This window comes from Myotis myotis, unplaced genomic scaffold (genome assembly GCF_014108235.1).
Source record: "Myotis myotis isolate mMyoMyo1 unplaced genomic scaffold, mMyoMyo1.p scaffold_m19_p_11, whole genome shotgun sequence".
In the NCBI taxonomy this organism is placed as follows: domain Eukaryota; kingdom Metazoa; phylum Chordata; class Mammalia; order Chiroptera; family Vespertilionidae; genus Myotis; species Myotis myotis.
In genome coordinates this window covers 11,977,411-11,999,436 of record NW_023416315.1, presented here as the reverse complement: position 1 = coordinate 11,999,436, position 22,026 = coordinate 11,977,411, and the positions used below count along the sequence as shown (strand labels likewise).

The window sequence follows — 22,026 nt, the reverse complement described above, 5'->3', positions numbered from 1 at the left end:
TTACTAAGCTTTTAGCTATAATACACAGAAATGCGGTCAAGGAACTTACTGGTGTCACTTGTAGCAGGCCTTGCTTCTGCAGTTTTCTGATTTTCTTCAAAGCTTTATTGCGCTTGCGTAGAATTCGAAGTGGACTAAAGCCAACCTGAAAAACCCATTGTTGTGTTACAACAGTATTGAATATTCTGCTACTTATATAGCATGTTTCTAATGATTTTAAGTAGGGTAGGTTAAGAAATTGAGACATATATTGGTAATAAAATGTAAGTGGTTCAAACAACATCAGTGAGAGTATTGTGTCAGACTGATGGTCTGCTCAGCCTGTATGCAATGGTTAATGTTTAAAAACCTGTGTACCATCCAGGATACGTCCATAAATGATCCATGAATGGGTCTAAACTCTAATTTGAATCTGTTTGTATTTTTGGTCCACACAACTCTTAAGGGATTTTATTTTATTTACTAGAGGCCTGGTGCACAAAAATCTGTGCACTCAGGGGGGTCCCTCAGCCCGGCCTATGCCCTCTTGCAGTCTGGGACCCCTCGGAAGATGTCCACCTGCTGGCTTAGGCCCGCTCCCTGGGGGATCAGGCCCAAGCTGGCAGTCAGACATCCCTCTGGCAGCCCGGCAGCCCTTGGGGGATGTCCACTTGCCAGAGGTGAGCAGGACTAAGCTGCAGTTGGACATCCTTAGCACTGCTGAGGAGGCAGGAGAGGCTCCCACCACCATCGCTGTACTGGCAGCCATCAGCCTGGTTTGTGGCAGAGCAGAGCTCCCCCTGTGGGAGTTCACTGACCACCAGGGAGCAGCTCCTGCATTGAGCATCTGCCCCCTGGTGGTCAGTGTGTCATAGTGACCAGTCATTCCCAATTGTTCTGCTGTTAGGGTCAGTTTGCATATTACCCTTTTATTATATAGGATTTTCTATTTAATGAATATGGGTGGCATCTAATTAGTATTCTGCTTCTATTTAATTTTATTCTATTAAAATGCATATGATTACATTTTATAATATCTATTATTATGTGATTTTATCATTTATTTATCTTATAATTTTATTATTTTATAATAACCAGAGGATAACCTTCATTTTCCCCTTTTCAAAACAAATGTGTTTTTATTGTGGCAACATATAGCTCCAGAGTAATAGGTAAGGAGAGTCAAATTATGTAATTTTTTTTAAAAAGTTGGCCAAAAAATGTAGTTGGATGGAAAGCTACTAGATTAAGTGAAAAGGACAGTATATAAAGCCATATCCACAATATGATCCATTATTGTAAAAAAATTTGGTAGAAAAATATTTGATGCACACCAATCTATAATAATAAAAGCATAATATGCTAATTAGTCCAGATGTCCTTCTGGACGTCCTTCTGGGGCTGCTGCTGCGAGGGCCTCTAGTCTAATAATAATCATTAGGGCTAAGGCAGAAACTCTATGCAAAGTACAGAGTAGATCAAAAGGCAGGTTCAAGAGTAAATGCTGAGCGTTTGTTTCTTAACCTTAAAGACTGCTTCTTTGCCATCTTCTCTACAGGCCCCCAGGGCACTCAGTTGTTATTTCGTATTAAATATTCATTTGTGTTATATTTATTAATTTCATTTATATTATAAATATTTGTTTGCTATTCTGAATCTCTTCAATGATACAGCCAAATATTAAATATCACTCTTTTTCTCTTTCTGAAGTTGATTCCTCAGGAAAATCTGTAGGACAATATCTATGAAAAATCAGTAGCCCCAAATCTCATTGTGATCTTTTTACTCTGCATCAGAATTTAATAAAAGGTGACTGTATATTGGAAGTCGTTCAAAAAATCTTATTTTCCAACATATTGGAAAATATGGGATACAAAAACATTAACAAAACCCAGCCTCAACGTAGGTGAAGTCAATGACCTCCTCTTGTTACAAAACAAACATTTCATTTCTAGATATTTGGTGGAATTACAAAAAAAATTAATAACCCCTAAACTTACAGCATCAATAAGTTTCTGCTTAAAGAAACTAATGTTTGCAAAGTAAATAGGAGATGGACATCTGAAAATTTTCACTCCTTCTGGTTCATAAATCTGTAAGGCAGAGAAGTAATATTAGATGGTGCCCAGTGGATTCATATTAATATAATTTAGCAAATCAAAGTAAAAAATGAGTCTTCCTTACGTCAGAGTAATCTTTCTTATTCTTGTAGATGTTGCTCCGTCCAACACTAGCCAGTGTGCTGCATTTCGGACTGTCGGGAAGATGAACGCCACATAAATCATGCATACATATTTGGGAGGCCTAGAAGGCTAACAGTGATGTTTTGCTAGCATCCCAAAGCAGGCTCATTTTAAAAATGTAAAAGACTCACTATGCCCTTAGAGACCATGGAGGGCCAACACCTGGTTTTCCTTATTCTGCCATAGCTCCTAAGACAGTACCTCCCACCTACCATACTCCAGCTCACAAAAAGCTTCTGTTTGTGTTTGCTGTTTTGATTCTGAATATCACAGTTATTTGGTGAAAAAGACAGACCTGTTTACCCAGTTGTACAGATGTGGACATGGGGAAGTATGATGATTTGCCTATGACCACTCAGTTTGTTTCTATGTTTGCTGAGTCCCCAAGAAATGAATGAAAATATAAATGAATCAATGAGTGCAGGAACATTGCAATATAAATGCATTCCATCAGTCAAGGATTAACTTAAACTGTGATAACACTGTGATATGGAACTGCTTAGCTGCTAAGAAGTGTTATATCTCTGTCACAATGTAATCCAACTTAGGCTGAGTGGAATAAAAAAGGTGTTTGGACTGGATGACCATTAAGCATCAATCATTCTAAGTGTTGTTGTGTTTGTGGCATTCTAGGATGAGCGGGGCCTTTCAGAAATTCTCTTAGGTCAGCTCCATGCTTTTCAGGTGGGAGTGCAATCTAACAGCCTATAAGAGGAAGAATTCTCCACTAGACATGGAGAATCTCACCATCTTCTCAGGAACACATTTCCCCAATTTAAATAGTCTAAGGCAGTGGTTGTCACCCTTGGCTGCACATGAGAATCACCTGGGAATCTTTTTAAAATCCTGATTTCTGGGCCTCATGCTCCAGAAATTCTGTTTCTTTGTTATTAATGTTGTGATCTCACCCCATAACAAAGAAACAGAATTTCCGGAGGATGGGGCCCAGAAATCAGGATTTTAAAAAGATTCCCAGGTGATTCTCATGTGCAGCCAAGGGTGAGAACCACTGGTCTAAGGCATATAGATTTCTATGATTTCTTTGCATTTGAGTGCAGGCAGGGAGCAGACCAACAGCTGGAGAGACCTCGGCCAATGCTTTAATTTGGGCCATTCTACTGCCCTTTGGGGTGAGCCACCTGAGGAAGAACAGACTGGCCAGTCCTGATAGATTTGCATGCCTATTCATTAAACCAGTCTCCCCTTAATCAGCGACAAGTTTTTTTCTCCCGACACTGGCAGGCCAAAGTCTGCGAGGACACAGAGTGCGACAATCACTCACAATTGGGTCCTGAACACGATGGTGAGGAGCTGAAATGCCACGCTAGCTGCCAGGCCTAACGCAAGTCCCAGGACAGTGACAAAGATGAAGGTCATGATCCAAATGAGCTGCAAAAGGAAGGCGGCATGTACACCAGACACTACAATTGACTCTGATTCAAGTACAGTGTGTTACCTGGTAGGTTCATTGCTACGAGAAAGCATGAACTTCCAGGGAACACAGCAGAAGTTGGAAGTATACAGGAGAAGGGACCTGCCTCCAGAGGTCATTTCTACTGGCTCAGCTTCTGAACCACAGAAAACACAAGCAGATATTTTTAAAAATCCCAAGAGAGTGTATCCACTGCTAATCCCATCCCTGGCCTGGTCAAGGAAATGATTGAGTCTATCAGTCACAGCTAAAATTCCAGAACCAGCTGCTGTTCCTTAAAATGAGCAGATTAGTGGGCATATTATACTTTTGGTCTGCTGGTTTTATTCATAGTGATGATCTCTACAAGAATCTCAGCATGGCCCCGCCAGCGTGGCTCAGTGGTTGAGCGTCGACCTATGAACCAGGAGGTCATGGTTCGATTCCCGGTCAGGGCACATGCCCAGGTGGGCTTGATCCCCAGTGTGGGGTGTGCAGGAGGCAGCGGATCAATTATTCTCTCTCATCATTGATGTTTCTATCTATCTATCTATCATCTATCTATCTATCTATCTATCTATCTCTCCCTTCCTCTCTTAAATCAATAAAGAAAAAGAGAATCAGTATGCCAAAGGGCTATGAAAATCCCCAACAATTATCTAGCTGGAACAAAAGTAAACCAAGTGTAGTGCTTGCTTCGTCAGCACATATACTAAAATTGGAATGATACAGAGAAGATTAGCAAAAAAAAAAAAAAAAAAGTAAACCAGGTGTAGTTTATTACCTTCTGCTTGTAAAGTACTAGAGGATATGTTAAGCGTTTTTATGCCACAGACTTTGACCCTGATATAATTATGGGCTCTGCTTCTCACAAGGCATGCTGAGAGCAAGGGGAGCTTTTATAGAGCACTTCCAAAAGATTGTTCAGAATTTAAGTTTTTCACAGATCCTCTGGGAACTAACATATGATGTAATGAAGAACAAAAGCAATGCATACCCTGAACTTCAGAGAGTTTCTGTGGCATTTGGGAGGACTGCGGGGATTTTAAGGGCAGATCTAAGGAAGTTATCTACTAGTGTTTCCTGGAGCATTTCCTACTTGCAAGAAGCTCATCCTTTTAAATGAAAATCCCAGAGAATGATCATTAGAGTAGGCTGTTTAAAGATAGTAAATAACACAAACTAAAGTCATTTTAACAGGTATATATAGGAACAAAATGTCTCAGAGTTTACAATATAAGTAGGCATTTTGCATCAGCATTAAGTGCCACCCGATTTTTCTCTCAAATGCCATTGCCTCTACTTACACAATCATACTTATCCTTTCGCCACAGCCTTCGTATTTCTGTAAACTGCATCAGCATTCCCTTTAAGTTCCCAAGTGCTAGAGCTGCCAGGACAGACTGTGAGAGACATAAACGACAGATGTACTTTCAGATAACTAAATAAGCCACACTGAAGCAAAGGTGAAGGCTGTAGATAAGTGAGTCCTTTAAAGGGCCTCAAAGCAAAGCGTACACCCTTGTGCAGTGCCATGCAAGACACACCAGCCCTTCCGCACCACAGTGACAGTGGCTTCGATGACCTGACAGCACATACCAGCCTATACCTTGGGACAGAGAAAGGCAGGTCCTAAGACCTATGACGGATATAAATTCTTCTCCATCAGCGAGAGGCTACTGTGTGTCTACTTATTGAACGTGGGAGAGGGAGTTGCTCTTCGTTTAAAAACAAGTTTGGGGAGCTTGAGGTCCTGGAATAAGAATTCAAAACGTCGACGATGCTCAGCAATCGTGCCATTTTGAAACAGGAAGCTGAAGGCTGCAGAGGTGAACAAGTCTTTGAGGCAGACTCCCTGGAACAGCGTGTGCCACATCTCTCGTGTTCCCAGCTGTATCCCCAGAACCAACCATGGTGAATATATCCAGGAGGGGCTTAATAATTATTCAGTGAGTGAGCGGATGAGCTAATGAATTACTATTTCCAAAGCCAGGACCAGCCACCCAGTAACACGGCCTCTTTTAAACAGTCCTGATGCAGGTACCACTGAAGAGTACATTTGCTAAGGGATCTGGGTAGAAAACTCAGCTCTGCTACAGTAGCACTTCAGGCTCCTGATCCTTCCTTCGAATGCTCAAGTGAGATCACTCGTCTTACAGGGAATGATGCCAGTTAAGGTGAAAAATGCCGACTAGCCAAGCTTGCTCCCTTTCTTAGGTTTTTTCTTTACATGTATTTTATTGATTTCAGAGAGGAAGGGAGAGAGATATAGAAACATCTACAATGAGAGAGAATCATTGACCGGCTGTCTCCTGCACACCCCCAACTGGGGATGGAGCCTGCAACCTGGGCATGTGCCCTGACCGGGAATTGAACCATGACTTCCTGGTTCATAGGTCGACGTCGCTCAACCACTGAGCCATGCTGGTCGGACTCTTATTTACATTTTAACACAATGGTAGGTGTGTGCCCCTAGCCTTCACCCCCAATTCAAGCTGTTCCATTCCGAATGGGCTATGGAATTTGCATGCTGACGTCGACCTACCAACCAGGAGGTCATGGTTTGATTCCCGGTTAGGGCACATGCCTGGGTTGTGGGTTGATCCCCTGTGTGGGGCGTGCAGGAGGCAGCCGATCAATGGTTCTCTCTCATCATTGATGTTTCTATCTCTCCTTCTCCCTTCCTCTCTGAAATCAATAAAGATATATTTAGGGGACAAAAGTTGTCATCACCATGGTAGCTGGGGGAGGGTTCCATAAGACTCTCTGTAATAAGCCTCCTGCTTATTGTTTGGGGGACTTTAGCATTAAGCATGTACAGTGCCATCTGCAGAAGAGACATAGTTGTCTTTTCATTAGGCATTATTTCCCACCTGGTCAGAATTCCAAGGGAAAACCATTTGAAATGAATTACATACACAATAGTGCCCTTAAATAACAAAGCCTGCAGAGTACTGAGGAGCTGTAGGGAGGAGTTTTATTTGGTATCCACAGTGTCATTGATAAAAAGGACGAAATACACGTAAAATGCATAAAATTCTGTCGATACTTAGTAAGCACCCAAGAAACATTCATTATTAGCTATCATTGTGGGTTATTTTGTCCTCCCGTGAGAAAAAGAAGCAAAGCAGCTACTCGTGTGAAACAAGGACATTATAGACACAATGGTCTAAGAACTCGCCACGTGAATCCTTGATAGCAGGAGTTCTGATTAATCCTGGACAATGTCTTTGGACATTGCTTATTCACTGGAGAGCTATCTATGGTTTTATGTGGCAATTGTTTCTTTAATTTTCCAAGTTGATGTGGGTGAGGGAAAGCTCAAGAATGCACCCGGAAGAAGCACAATAGGGCAGAATTCTCTATGCAGGGGCTGTGTGTGCATTTATTTATTTAGTATTTTTGTTAATCCTCACCCGAGGATATTTTGGGGGGAACTTGAGGTTGAGAGAAGTAATTTTCCCCGAAGCACACAGACAACAAGTGGCAGAGCCAGGATTAGAAGCAGGTCTACAGGACTCTAGAGCCAGTGTGCCATACACTCCCTCACAATCCTATACACACCATAAAGAACTGCCTGTTTACCATTGTCTGGCTTCCTAGAGAGCCCGTGCTTTCCGGAGTCCGCTGTTCTGTTTTCCATCTGGGCGCTGCAGTCGTTTACAAAGGCTCCAGCGAAAGCCTCAAAATGTCCAGTTCAGGAGAGCTGGACAGAGGAGCGCGAGGCGCCCTCCCCAGCGTATTGGGCTGTTTGCGCCCGTCCTGCAATCTGGCAGCTTTGGTCTTGGAGTCCAGCCAAACCCTGGGAGCTGCAGGGCGGACGCCCGAGAACAGGTTGTGTGTCTGGCAGCACCATTCTCTGACTTAGATCGACGCCCCGATTACCTTAACCTTTAAGAAAATCTTCACCTCAGTCAATTCATATTGAAGCCGCTGTGCCAGGGTGTCTTTCTGTCTAAACATCAAGTATATTCCGGGCTACGAACATGGGAAGAGTAGAGTAGATACGGTGTTTTGGGCATGTGCATTCCTAGCATTCACAAAATGCTACCAGGGGAAAAAGAAATACTTACGGCCCGCAGAGTACTGGCTGAGAAGAGTGCTCGAGAGTTTGCAGTTACCTCATATTCCCGTTTGGTTTATGTTTCGAGAGTTTAGGAACCAGGGTCCCCCAGGAGAGAGAGAGCATCCAAAGAGGGAGGGTTGGTACCTTTTGTAGTGGCGCCAGAAGAAATCCCAGGTTTTCAATGAAAATCAGCACGATGAGAGCAGAGAGAATCCCAGCAACCTGTGTAGATGAAAACATTCCCACCACAAAATCAACTTTTCCCGCCGTCTGGCATTCCCCGGGGACTAAGCTAGGATGGCCTTCCACGCAAAGGTCCAGAAATACCTGCGTTTTGCCTCCAGTACTTTCTTGAATTGCAGATCTGGAGAGGGCGGTACTTGCGGCAAATCCTTTGAATGATCCAGTGAATATGTTACTCACTCCCAAGGCTATTAACTCCTGACAAGAGGACAAGAAGGGATCTTCATTAGGAGCAGCGCCATGGGTATTGTGTACGTGAAACATTATTTAAAGACGCTGAATTAGACCCAGCATCGGTGTACACTTACCTGATTGCCATCAATCGCATAATCGTGTTTGAGGGAATAAACGCTGGCAACCGAAAAGGCCACTGCGAAGCCAACGATTGCAATGCTGAAGCTGTCTCCGATGGTTCCTTTGATAACCTCCAAGTCATACGTGATAGGTGGCTCAAATCTGAATTTAAAGTAAACAAGTCTGAAGGTCACCAGCCTGCTTAGACACCTTCAGTGGCATCCATTTGCGCTCCGAAAAAGTCCAAATTCCTTAGCAAGGCCCCCCATCTTCCTCCTCCCTCCATTCCTGCTTAATTGCTACACTTTCCCAGAATTTATGCTCCAACCATACCCAGCGTTTTTTGTTTGTTTGCTTCTTAAAGGCGCCACCCATTCTCTCATCTTGGAAGCTTCTAATTTGTTGTTCCCTGTGCCTGAACCATTCCCCTCATCCCTATCCTTCTAGCACAAGCATGTTAAACTCTTGGCCCATCGCCCCATGCGGCCCACAACGAATATTTTTGCGGCCCAGCCAATATAATGTTATGTAAGAAACATTTTAATAAAAATTTCATAACTTAATTTTTACAATATACTGTTATACATTATCCTATATAATAAAAGCCTAATATGCAAATCGACCGAACAGCAGAATGACCGGTGAAACGACCGGTCCCTATGATGCGCACTGACCACCAGGAGGGAGATGCTCAACACAGCAGCTGCCCCCAGCCCACAGGCCCCAGGCCAGCCAAGGTGGGTGCCAGCAGGGGCCCCATGATTGCCCCGCTGGTCGCCCCACAGATCGGCCCTGATTGCCAGGCCTAGGGACCCTACCCGTGCATGAATTTTGTGCACCAGGCCTCTAGTTACTCTAAGCGCCCAGCCTGTTTTGTCTTCCAGATGGAAAGTATAGTGTCAGTCACCAGTGACTGACTGGGCACTTAAAGTGTTAATAACGAACTACAACATTTGCTAATGACTGATTACTATAATCGTGTTGCATTCATTTCCCTTACACGCAGGTGCACCATTTCTCTCCACTGATACTAGCAGTGAATATTTTAGCAGCTGATTGCCATGTCATTAGTCTTGGATTGACTTGTTCGATGTGCGCAACAGGAAATATTTTGCCTTCGGAGAACAAAAAATAGGTTTATTTGCGGCATGCTTATTAATTTGTGCAGTTATTCAGTGTCTAGTAAGTTAATGTTGAAGAAAAAAATTAATTTTTATTAAAATGTTCTATTATTTTATATTAATGATTACTCATTTATGTCAGCCCTTTTTATTCAGCATGCCTCTATTGAAATAAATCTTACATTTCTATGGAAATTGAAGCTTTTGTTTTTCTGTGGCCCACAACAACTTAAACCTTGTTTATTTGGCTCATGTTAGCCTTTGAGTTTGACATGTTTGTTCTAGCACGTCTTCCCTCACCATCAAGGGTTAGGAGAGATTCTCTGTGTTTCCATAAATCTTGATACCTCCCCACCCCAGATACTGAGCAGAAACTGTGACTGGTTCACTATTCTGTGACCAGAACTGACCAGTCTTCATGGCATATATCAGGTGGTCCATAATTTGGGGCAAATCAATGAATAAATGCAATCTAGGATGAATGCTGCCTCACTTTGGAGCATGACTAGCAAGAATTTAGTATCCTTGCAAACTTTGGAATCTGTTATATTATTGTTGAAAAGCAGTGCTGCTTGAATTTGATACAAGATTGTACACACAGCCCAATAGCAGTGGTACATCAGAGATGATCTTGCTGGTATAAGCATATTATAACGTATATTTATATCCCCATAAGCTTCATGCAAAACATCTTAGGTCCCACTTGTATTGTTGCAAAGGGTGCAAAGCATCCCCTACAATGCTTCCACTAGTTACCCATGGATAGAGGCTTTTGAGGAAACACAATTCTGAGGCAAGGCCAGCAAGAAAGTCTTCTTTCCATTGATAACATAGCCTTTCATGGAAAACCCTTAGCAAACAGATGGGCCTTGGACTCTGTCCAGGGCTCCACAGAACTGCTAGAGCCAATTATGGCCCCGAAGCAGACAGAGGGTTTCCATCTAGACTGATGTCATGTCAGGAAAACGCTCATCTCACAGAGGATACTTTTGTGCTTATGCCTCATGAACTTAGAGCAGTTAAATGCTATTTACTAACTGTATTCTAAACAGTACAAATATCTCAAACTCAACAGCAATATACTCAAATGCCCAGCTCCTATAAACATCTAAAACTTACTGGCGGTGGGTTAGGCTCCATTCAACTCTTTCTTAATTATTTGTGAATATGTTAAAAATTTTTCAGCTCTAATTTGAAGAAGTACCATTATCTCACATTCTGCAGCTATCACGAATCAGAAAGTTACCTTGGAATATTATTTATTCATTAAATAAATCTAAAATCAGTGATACAAGTAAAATTTGCATTGTATATCAAAATAACCAGAAGCCAGCTATTAATCTTTTGTTCTAGCCTCTAATAAACACCGTAGACAGAGTGGTCCGAAGACGTAAGTTCATTTCTTGGCTCTATTATTTATTTAGCTCCCTGAGCCCAAGGCCACGCAAAGTGAGTCAGAACTAAACCCCAGGCACCGTGCCTCTAGAACACCTGAGCTTGCCTACTAAGCTACACTGCCTCACTGTAGAATGTAACAATTAATGCATGTGAATTCCTCCCTTCCCCACCCCACACACCCTGAGGAGAGAGGTCCATTGGCATCTGAAATATAGTCACAAAGTAAAGTCTCTAAGATTGCAACTCAGTGATGTTAAGTTTATCTTTTATTTCTAAAACCCTCTGACAAGATCGTTCATTTATTAAAATGTAATTACTTGAAAACTGCAGAGTGGAGAGAAATCATTATATATATATATACACTTTTAAAAGAAGTTGGCTGTTTTTAAATCAGCAATGCATATAAATGCTGATTCCTGGAATTCTCAAGTACACCTTAAGCATGTTTTTGTTTTGTTTTGTTTTATTTTGTTTTTAAACAGGAATACAGCCTATCATTGTAAGCCTGTTGGAAGAAATTGCTGTTATGGTCAGAGGGCAGCAAAAGGAAAGAGAGCACAAATCTGGATCTTTCTTCTCAATCCAATAAATGCAAGCAGATACATTTTCAAATTCCTCGTACGAATTGGACCCCCATCCTTCAGCAGCGGCAAGAGTTGCTCTGGCCTTGTTTTGAATTTGATCACGAGAAAGGACAGGGTGTGCCTAACTGGATTGCTCATGCACTGTGCCAGGTATTCCTTCAGTGTCTCTTTTGAACTGTCGGCTCTTGGCTCCAGTAACACAAGCAAAACACTACATATTGTTTGTAGTAATTTATGGACAAGGAAATCTGGTTTCACTTGGTTTTCTTTCTTCCTTTCTCTTTTTTATGAGGGGAAGCAGGTTGAAGTGCCTATTTTTCTGCTTTTACTACTTCATTTTTACTTGTGTTTGAGTCCCTGTTTGTCTGGTTTGGGAGTTCTTCCACAAGGAGACATTTCCTGATATTAGGAACTGCAGACCCAAATGTCCTTTGTGGCTCCTCCCTAGAAGGAGAGCAAGTGAGTCTCCCTCATAAATGCCAGAGAGGATTCTAGCCTGGATTAATGCCCTTCAGCTGGCTGTCTTTAGTAACTTCTGCTTACTCTCTAATGAGTGCTTGGAGATGTCATCCCAAAAGACACACTTACCCACTTGGCATGTTCCCAATCACTGTCACATTAAACCTTCTTTCGAAGTCAAAGCCATAGGATACCCCTGTTGCGATCACAGTCTGCAAAGTTGCAAATTGCCCAAGTTAGAAACGTGAGACATACCTAAGAGTCTTGCTTTACAAAAAATGCCAAAAACCATCCCTTGACCTCTTAGATACGAATCTCAAGCCCAGGCTTTGCTACTTTTTAAGAAGAAGTCCTGAGGCCATTCTAATGTCCCACCAGAGTTGAGACATTAATTCAAATGCATCTATCAACTCCTTAGAGATCTTGCCTTCTGCACCAGCCTTGTCTTGACTTAAATGGACAGAATAAACCCAAAATCAAAAGAGAGAATTCTTAATTCTGAATAAAGATAAAACTGTACTAAACATTAGGCCCAGAAACTGCAGAGATGGCATCTGCCCCACTAAAACCTCCTGATCTACAGATGGTGAAGGCTTTCAACATACAACTGTGAGACTCATGAGTTATGAGAGAAAGTCTTAAGATGATTAATTACCATGATGAGTTCAATTGGGATGGGCACTGGAAGTTTGGCTTTGTAGCGCTGGTTTATTTCTTTAACCACAAATAAAATGAAGAGGATAATCAAGGAGGTCACAAGGTCTGCAATATTAGTCTTCTCTATTTGTGTGAATATGGAAATTAGTATCTAAAATTATAAAAACAAAAACACCCAAGTGCTATATTAATGTATAATTTGATTATGACACTCAATTATTTCCAAATACATAAAAATAAGATTTGAAGCAAAAGAACTGACATAGATTGATAGCGAGTGAAAGAGACATTGCTTGGTTGCCTCCCACATGCACCCTGACTGGGGCCAGGGATCAAACCTGTAACCCAGATCAGGTACATGCCCTTGACGGGGAATCTAACCTGCGACCCTTCAGTGTGCAGACCGACACTCTAACCACTGAGCACACCAGCCAGGGCAGTACTATGCTGTTTTGATTAGTATGCCCCTGTAGTATATAGTTTGATATCCGGTAGCATGATTGTTTCAACCTTGTTTTTCTTTCTCAACACTGCTGTTGCTATTCGAGGTCTTTTGTGGTTCCATATAAATTTTTGGAATATTTGTTCTACTTCTGTGAAATACAAAATTGGTATCTTGATAGGAATTGCATTGAATTTGCAGATTGTTTTGGGTAGTATGGACATTTTAATGATGGTAAATTCTTCCTATTCATGAACATGGTATATACTTCCACTTATTTGTATCTTCTTCAATTTCTTTCTTCAGTGTCTTGGAATTTTCCCAGCACAGGTCTTTTACATCCTTGGTTAAGTTTATTCCTAGGTATTTCATTTTTTTTGAAGCAATTGTGAATGGGATTTTTTTTTTTAAGTTTTCCTTTCTGGCAGTTCATTATTTGTGTATAAAAATGCAATTGATTTCTGGATATTTATTTTGTATCCTGCTTTCATTGATCAGTTCTAGTAGTCTTTTTATGGAATCTTTATTGTTCTCTATATTGAACAGAATAGAGAGCCCAGAAATAAACCCACGTCTTTATATTTGACAAAGGAGGCAAAAACATACAATGGGCTAAATATAGTCTATTCAGTAAACGGTTTGGGGAAAATTGGACAGATATGTGCAAAAAAATGAAACTGGACCACTTTCTTAAATTGCACAGAAGAATAAACTCAAAATGGATTAAAGACTTAAATGTTAGACTTGAAACCATAAAAACCCTAGAAGTAAAATCTCAGCATTTCTTGTAGCAGTATTTTTGTGATATATCTCCTCAGGCAAGGGAAACAAAAGAACAAATAAATGGGATTACATCAAACTAAAAAGTTTTTGCACAGCAAAGGAAACCATCAACAAAATGAAAAGACAAACATATTGAATAGGAGAAATATTCACCAATACATCAGATAAGAGGATAATTAATATCTAAAATGTATTAAGAATTTATACAACTCAACACCCAAACAACACCACCACCAAACAATCCAATTAAAAAATGGGCCAAAGACCTTAATAGAAACTTCTCAAAAGAGGGCATAGAGATGGCCAATAGACATATGAAATGATGCTCAGCATCACTAATCATCAGAGAAACGCAAATTAAAACCAATTAGCTATCACCTCACACCTGTCAGATAGAATGGCTAGCATCAATAAATCGACAAATAACAAATATTGGTGAGGTTGTGGAGAAAAGGGAACCCTTGTGCACTGTTGGTGGGAATGCAGATTGGTGTAGTCACTGTGGAAAATAGTATGAAGCTACTTCAAAAAAATGGAATTGCCTTATGACCAGTAATTCTTCTTCTGGAATTTATCCAAAGAAACTCAAAACACTAATTTGAAAGGGTAAATGTACCCCTATGTTCATTGCAGCATTATTTACAATTAGAGGCCTGGTGCACACAAATTCGTGCACTCGAGGGGGCCCTCAGCCCGGCCTGCATCCTCTTGCAGTCTGGGACCACTTGGAGGATGTCCACCTGCCAGCTTAGGCCCGCTCCCTAGGGGATCAGGCCTAAGCTGGCAGTCAGACATCCTTCTGGCAGCCCGGGAGTCCTCGGGGGATGTCCAACTGTGGCTTAGGCCCACTCCCCTGAGGCTGCCTCTGCGGAAGGTGTGGCACTAGGACCAGGCCCATGCCACCACCTCTCCTGCCGCCTCTGTGGAAGAGGGGGTGCTGGGACCACTGTGGCTGGCCTGGCGGCGCAGGCTTGCTGGCCCAACCCCCCGCCCACTGGTCGTTCCAGAAGGTCGTTCTGCCCTCTGGTCTAATTAGCATATTAGCTCTTTATTATATAGGATAGCCAAGATTTGGAAGCAGCCCAATTGTCCATCAGTAGATGAATGGATAAAACAGATATGGTACATTTACACAATGATATACTACTTGGCTGTAAAAAGAAAGAAAATTTTACCCTTTTCAACCCTTTGAATGGACCTGGATAACATTATACTAAGGGAAAAAAGCCAGTCAGACAAAAACAAGTACCACATGATTTCACTTATATGTGGAATCTAACGAACAAATTGAGCTACCAAGCAAAATAGAAACAGACTCATAGACAGAGAGCAGGTAGACAACTGTGAATGGAGGTGGGGGAGGATGGAGGTGGGTGGAGGGATTGAGAAAAAAAAGAAAAAAAAAGAGGAAGAACTCATTCATGGACACTAACAACAGTGCAGTGATTATGGGAGGAAGGGACATGGGTGGAGATTGAAGAGGGTATAGGGCAGGGGTGGGCAAACTTTTTGACTCGAGGCTACAATGGGTTCTTAAACTGGACCGGAGGGCCGGAACAAAAGCATGGATGGAGTGTTTGTGTGAACTAATATAAATTCAAAGTAAACATCATTACATAAAAGGGTACGGTCTTTTTTTTTTAATAGTTTTATTCGTTTCACCGGGCGGCCCGTGGGCCTTAGTTTGCCCACGGCTGGTATAGGGGAATACATGGTGATGGGAAAAGATTAAAAAACAAAAAAGAATACTGTTCTATAGTACATCCTCTGTAGGAGGAAGAACCACTGTCCTATTTACATATTGGCCAATTTCCTTTTGCTTTATAAACAGAGATGCATAAAAGAGTAAGAAGAACTTCAACTCTAAAAGAATGAGACCTGCTTTTTAGAAATGGGGAAGCATTCTCACTCAATTAGCACATTTCTTTCAAAATAAGATTTTGAAAAATTTTAAAAATTTGGGTCAAAATATTAAAGCTTTTAATAATGTATGTAGATTATTTTCTTTGTAATAATACTTAGCAGCCAAATATAAGAGAAGTGGCACTTTTTTTCTGTTGTTCCCATTAGCTGCACAGTAGGTGTGGTTGATTTTCAATGTTGTTCTCCTTGTCACTAACTTTATATATATATATATATATATATATATATATATATAATATATTTTATTGATTTTTTACAGAGAGGAAGGGAGAGGGATAGAGAGTTAGAAACATCAATGAGAGAGAAACATTGATCAGCTGCCTCCTGCACAACCCCTACTGGGGATGTGCCCGCAACCACAGTACATGCTCTTGACCGGAATCAAACCTGGGACCCTTCAGTCCGCAGGCTGACGCTCTATCCACTGAGCCAAACCGATTAAGTTTTTCTTAATGTGAATACATTTCACAACCCATTTGTTTCTTGGATGTTGTAGGCAAGACCCACGGCATTAAAGCGAAGCTCTCCCAGAAACACGATAGTGAATTACATGTATTTAAACATTTTTAAAGCAAAAGTCATACTTACTTTGAAAAGTGAGAAAGGATCAGTGTGTGACGGGACACTCAATTGTAGCATAAATTTGAGTTGGGAAACCAGAACATGAACAGCAGCAGCTGTGGTGAAGCCACTGATGAGGGATTCAGACAGATAGATCACCATGAATCCAACCTGCAGAGCCCCCATGAGCAACTGGAAGGAGAAGGGCAAAGGCCTCTGTTAGTGCAGATTAGGAGTACACACCTCAGCAACCTGAAGTAACAGCGACTGAGATGATCAAAATGTAAAGGTTCAGCCTGTACTTATAAGCCTTAAAGTAGCACGAGTCCCTGCCTCCTGGAACACCTCCCCTTTCCCCACCCCACACCCCAAGGTGGAATGTTACATGCTGTTCAGTAACATGCAGGTCTAGCTCACTCCAAAGTAACAGGCTTATCTGCCCCCCTTTTTAAAGGTGCAGTATCTTTATATATATATATATATATATATATATATATATATATATATATATATATATATACAGTGGCGCCTTGACTTACGAATTTAATTCGTTCCAAGACCGAGCTCGTTAAGGAGCTCGTTAACTCAAATTACTCTATCAACTCAATGAAAAAAATCGGCTGAGAGACAGCTGATATCTCAAAAAACTCGTTAGTCGGGACACTCGTAAGTCAAGGCCCCACTATGTGTATATATATAAATTCCAGAGAAGAAGGGAGAGGGAGAGAGAGAGAAACATCAATGACGAGAGAGAATCATTGATCAGCTGCCTCCTTCATGCCCCACACTGGGGATAGAGCCCACAACCCAGGCACGTGTCCTTGACTGGAATCGAACCCAGGACCCTTTCGTCTGCAGGCTGACGTTCTATCCACTGAGCCAAACCAGCTATGGCAAGGTGCAGTATCTTTAGAAGACTCACCTATAAATCCTTACATAGCAGAATCTTATCTAGCATCAGCCTTCATCAATCTATATATATAAAAAGCCAGCAGCCATAACGGCCATAACAACCAGTCGCTATGACACCCACTGTGGCCAGCGAACCACCGATCAGGGGGTGGGGCTGGCCAACCAACCTCGAAGCCCCTCCCCTCTGCCAGCCCTTCCTTGATCAGACTCTCCCACCCAATCAAGAGTTGGCCTCCAGCCAAACACCCCCTCCCACCCCCCCAACCAGCCCTGCCCCCAATCAGCCTGCCCCACCACCATAGGCCCGCAGCCCCCTGCCAGCCCCGCCCCTGATTGCACCCCGCACCCCAATAGGGGCGGGGCTGGTTGGCCAACCTCCCGCAGCCCTTCCCCCCCAGCCGGCCCCACCCCTGATTGCCCCCGCACCCCATTCAAGGGTGGGGCCAGTTGTCCCATTGCCCACAGCCCCTCCCCATGGCCAGCCCCTCCCCAAATTGGCCCCCCAACCCCAATCAGGGGTGGGGCCTGCTGGCCAATCGCCCATGGCCCCTTCCCCAGCCAGCTTGGCCCTGATCAGCCCGATCAGGGCAGGCTGGCTGGCCAACCTCCCACCATCTCCTGTTTCCAATTGGCCCAGCCCTGATCCGCCCCCATTTGGGGCCAGGCTGGCCGGACCCCACCTGTGCACGAATTTGTGCCCTGGGCCTCAAGTTTTCTTATGTAATTTTAAGTTACACATTCTAGCTTCTGTAGCATGCATAGATGAGCATCCATTCATATTCCCTCAAACAAGTTGCTTGACTTTTGTAGGAATTACATAACTGTGTATTGGACATATGAATTGCTCGGTTTTAACTGAGGGCAAAAATGGTAAATTGCCCCCACAGAACCAGTATTTTGCAATCAGGTGACTGGATGGATTTTTCCTTCCCTTGGATACCTGGCCTGCCTTTCCATTCATGTCCTTGGAATGGAGCCAGAGCTGTGGACACTGGGTTCAGAAATGTCTTAGAAAGACCTGACCAAGCTGTTTGTCAATAGGACACACCACTTATGTGTTTGTATACATTGACTCTTTCTTTTAGAAAAGGTTTTAACCAATGGTATCACTATTCACAAACTTAGGCAACATTGTGAGGAGTCCATGACATTTTTACTTGGGAGAGAGGCTTTAGGCCCCTCCATTAACCTCTTCAGCTTTTCCCAAATCTTTGAAATGGACAATTCAAAGTCTGAAACCACAACCCCTTCCAACTAGATTACAGTCCCTGAACAGTCAGAAAGAAAAAAGTTCCAAAGCTCCCAGTTTCACTATTGCTTGCACATAGCTATGTTTAGTGACTATATTTTATTGAGTTCAGCATTTCACTCACCCCTTCCTGTTCCCACTGTTCTTTCTCTCTAGACCCACGGTCACCCATCTTTGCAGTGTGGGTCTGCCTCTCACCTCTGTGGTGAGTGGCCCTTTTACAATTATTTCCTATAGGCTATGGAAACAGGGCTACAAATCAAATGGGAAGTGGGAGGGCTGGCAAGAAGGAGGAAAATCAGAAAAACGTGTACAGATCAGGACAAGCAGATTGGGAGGGTAGATTATATGAGAAAGCACTCACCTGGATGATTCCAGAAAGAACTGTGACTGTGGCGGCCACCATCACCCTGTAGTTATCTTGTGACGAGTTATTACTCATTGAACTATTATAAGAATCCATAGCATCTGAATTGTCCATTGAGCTTAGTCTCATAACTGTCGCTCCCACCATGATACTCAGAACTGGAAATGGACCTAATTAACAGAGGGTGAATTGTGGTGAATAAATGTTTCCCTAAAGCACAATTGTCTTTTAGTCCCAATTCTTACAAGAAACTGATTCTTCTTCTGAATTAGGCACAATTTGAAATTGATACAATGTGTGGCTAATGAAATTCATAAAGGAAAGGCAGCGTGAGCATGAATTAGCCCAGAAATTCACTTACCCACAGCTATGTGTCTAGAAGTGCCCAAGAAAAAGTAGGTTATGATTGGGAAAAAGGCTGCATATAACCCATAGCTTGGAGGGATGTTGACCAGTAGAGCATATGCTAAACCTGTAAATACACAAACATCAGGGTTTATATTTCATGCAAGGGGAATCGCAGAAGTTCTCATTAGATTCTTTAAATATTTAAATTTAGACCCTAAATATAAGTTACTTTACTAACTCAAATGTAGCAAAGATGTAAATGTAAGAGCTAAAACTATAAAACTCAGGAAAAAAACCTAATTGTAAACCTTTGTGATCTTGGATTAGGCAATGGTTTCTTAGAAACGACATCGACGGCATAAGCAATCAAATTAAAAACAGATAAAATGGGCTTCATCAAAAATTTTAAATGTGCGCTTCAAAGAAAATGAAATGACAACCAATAAAATGGGAGAAATTATCTGCAAATCATATCATGAATAAGGGCTTAGTATCTAGAGTATATAAATGACCCTTGTAACTCAACAATAAAAAGACAACCTAATTCTAAAATGTGCAAAAGATTTAAATATATATCTCACAAAAGATATACAAGTCTCCAATAAGCACATGAAAAGATGTTCCACCATTAGCCACTTAGGAAATACAAATCAGAACCACAATGAGATACCATTTAATTTAAAAATATACTTTTATTGATTTCAAAGAGGAAGGGAAAGGGAAAGAGAGAAACATCAATGATGAGAGAGAATCATTGATTGGCTGGCTCCTGCACGCCCCCTACTGGGGACCGAGCCCACAACCTGGACATGTGCCTAACTGGGAATTTAACTGTAACCTCGTGGTTCATAGGTCAATGCTCAACCACTGAGCTACACTGGCTGGGCTAAGATACCATTTTATACTCATTAGGACAGTTAAAATTAAAAAGGCAGACAATAACCAGTGTTCACAAGGATATGAAGAAATTTGAACCCTCAGATATTGCTAGTGTTCTACCATATGACACAGCAGTTATATGCCTAAGAGAATTGTTTTTACAAAAACTTGTACACAGAGATCATTCCTAATAGCCACAAAGTAGAAACAAAAACAACCCAAATGTCCATCAGCCCATGAATGCATAAACAAAATGTGGTTTTTCCATACAATAGAATATTATTCATCCATTAAAAGGAATGAAATGCCCGTACATGCTGAAACATGGATGAATCTTGAGAACATTATGTGAAGTGAAAGAAGCCAGGTACAGAAAAATCTATTTATAGGAAACGCCCAGAATAGGCAAATCCATCGAGACAGAAAGTTGTTGCAAAGGGATGAAGGGAGGGGGGAATGGGAAGTGACTGCTAATGAGCAAGAGATTTGGGGGGTGAAAATATTCTGGAGTTAGATATGGTGGTTGCATGACCTTGTGAATATACCAAGAGACACTGAATTGTACACATTAAAAGAATGAATTTTGTGATAGATGAATTACATATCAAAAAAAGTTTTACCTTGCAGTACACACACCAGCCCTGTGCTGATTCCAGAAACAATGTCACTGAGTAGCCATTCCTTTACCCGGTAGGCTGGTAACCAAGATGCTATGGGGAGTAAAGAGAGGGCAATTCTCTTGGCCTTTTGTGTGGAACAGCTGAAAAAATTGAAAGCCACAGGTCAGTTAAAATCAAATTTTAAGTTCAGTACCTCCTTGTAGGTGGAAAAGTGGTAAAGGCGATAGTGTATTCAAGAAGAAACTAGCACTTTCACTAACTTTCCCACCAACAGCCACCTCCTTGCCCATATCAACTGCCCCTGGGCCACCACCAAAGGATTTTGAAAAAGAAAAATGCTGCTTTTCTTTAGCCATAATAGAGCTTATTTGTCATCCTCAGCTTGAACTGTCCTGCATTTCAACTGAGAATGTTCCTCTGTCCCCGTCTATTAGTCCTCTGATATGGAGAGACTGTGTTGAGAGCTGAGAGGTGTTCATTTCAGAGTCGACCTTTTCAGCTCTGGCAGCGGAGTTTGGAAACCAAAGATAAGAAGGCTCTGAAAGCTCTGGGCCAGAGCCAGGAAGGAGAGCATGAAAGTTTGAAAATGTAGGAGAAAGCGTTTCCTTTATTTCTAGTGCCAGTGTCTTTAAAAATACCTTACCTACAGCACACTTTGAGATGATCCAGAAATGTCTTATGATATCTGTGTTTCTTCTTATGTTCTTCCTGAAAGGCATTTGCAGAATACACCGGCCTGTTCTCAATGTACCGATTCCCAATGTGTTCGATCATTTTGCTTCCTCTGAAGGCTGTGGTTAGTGGGAGACCTTTGGAACGGTGTGGCAAACGCTCTCCTTGCCTTTAACAGGTTAAAATGCCAGAAACCAAACGGAGCTTGCTTCTTAAATAACTTGGAGATAATGTGATGCAATTTACAGATGAGTGAGCTCTGGACTGAATGTTACCACCTTTTGAGATCAAAAGAAGCAGGATTAAGGGACCTGGATTGTGTTTTGCGACAGTGATATTCCAATGAGTTGGACACGGCTTCTTTGGGTAAGTAAACAAGATCTCTTGTTTACTTATTTTTAAAAGACCACCAAAAATCAATAGAATTGACTCAGTTTACTAATCAGTGAGTACATTTTATACTTGTAAAGTAAGATCTCCTCAAGAAGAAGAATTTTTTTTTTTTTTCATAGAAGAGTTGCCAAAGCTACGGCTTTGGATTGCTGGGACAGATTAGATTTAAAGTCTACTCATAGCCCCTAACTCCAGTCAAGGCTGCTCCATTTTACCATTCAGAATTTTTATAATTCCTTAGAAAATGCTTTTAATGTGTGAAATTCAAGAATATTGCCCATTCAAGTTATTTTTCTATTGTTTCTGAGGGTTAAATAGTTTTACAATTTATAGTTGTAAACTGGCACAAAGTATTACTTGGTTACTTAGTTCACCAGTGATGAGATCTTTTTAGGAAAGATCTTGGGCAATTTACCAAACCT

At 41.7% G+C, this 22,026-nt stretch overlaps 1 protein-coding gene and 1 pseudogene across 1 annotated transcript in view; one reads left to right on the top strand and one right to left on the bottom strand.

Annotated features, from left to right (window-relative positions):
• Positions 1–21,313, bottom strand: part of SLC26A3 (solute carrier family 26 member 3) — a 28,443-nt gene extending 7,130 nt beyond the window's left edge. Inside the window, exons 1-15 of the mRNA XM_036328980.1 lie at positions 21,183–21,313; positions 20,540–20,679; positions 19,054–19,164; positions 18,690–18,862; positions 16,192–16,356; positions 12,454–12,606; positions 11,928–12,010; positions 8,251–8,398; positions 8,027–8,140; positions 7,844–7,921; positions 4,941–5,036; positions 3,505–3,611; positions 2,164–2,233; positions 1,980–2,072; positions 50–145 (exon numbers count right to left, since the gene is read on the bottom strand). Of these exons, the coding sequence (XP_036184873.1) occupies positions 50–145; positions 1,980–2,072; positions 2,164–2,233; positions 3,505–3,611; positions 4,941–5,036; positions 7,844–7,921; positions 8,027–8,140; positions 8,251–8,398; positions 11,928–12,010; positions 12,454–12,606; positions 16,192–16,356; positions 18,690–18,862; positions 19,054–19,164; positions 20,540–20,679; positions 21,183–21,313 (1,758 nt within the window). The remainder of the gene's footprint in view (positions 1–49; positions 146–1,979; positions 2,073–2,163; positions 2,234–3,504; positions 3,612–4,940; positions 5,037–7,843; positions 7,922–8,026; positions 8,141–8,250; positions 8,399–11,927; positions 12,011–12,453; positions 12,607–16,191; positions 16,357–18,689; positions 18,863–19,053; positions 19,165–20,539; positions 20,680–21,182) is intronic.
• On the top strand, positions 4,322–4,377 carry LOC118666667 (annotated as a pseudogene).
• Positions 21,314–22,026: the final 713 nt, after the last annotated feature.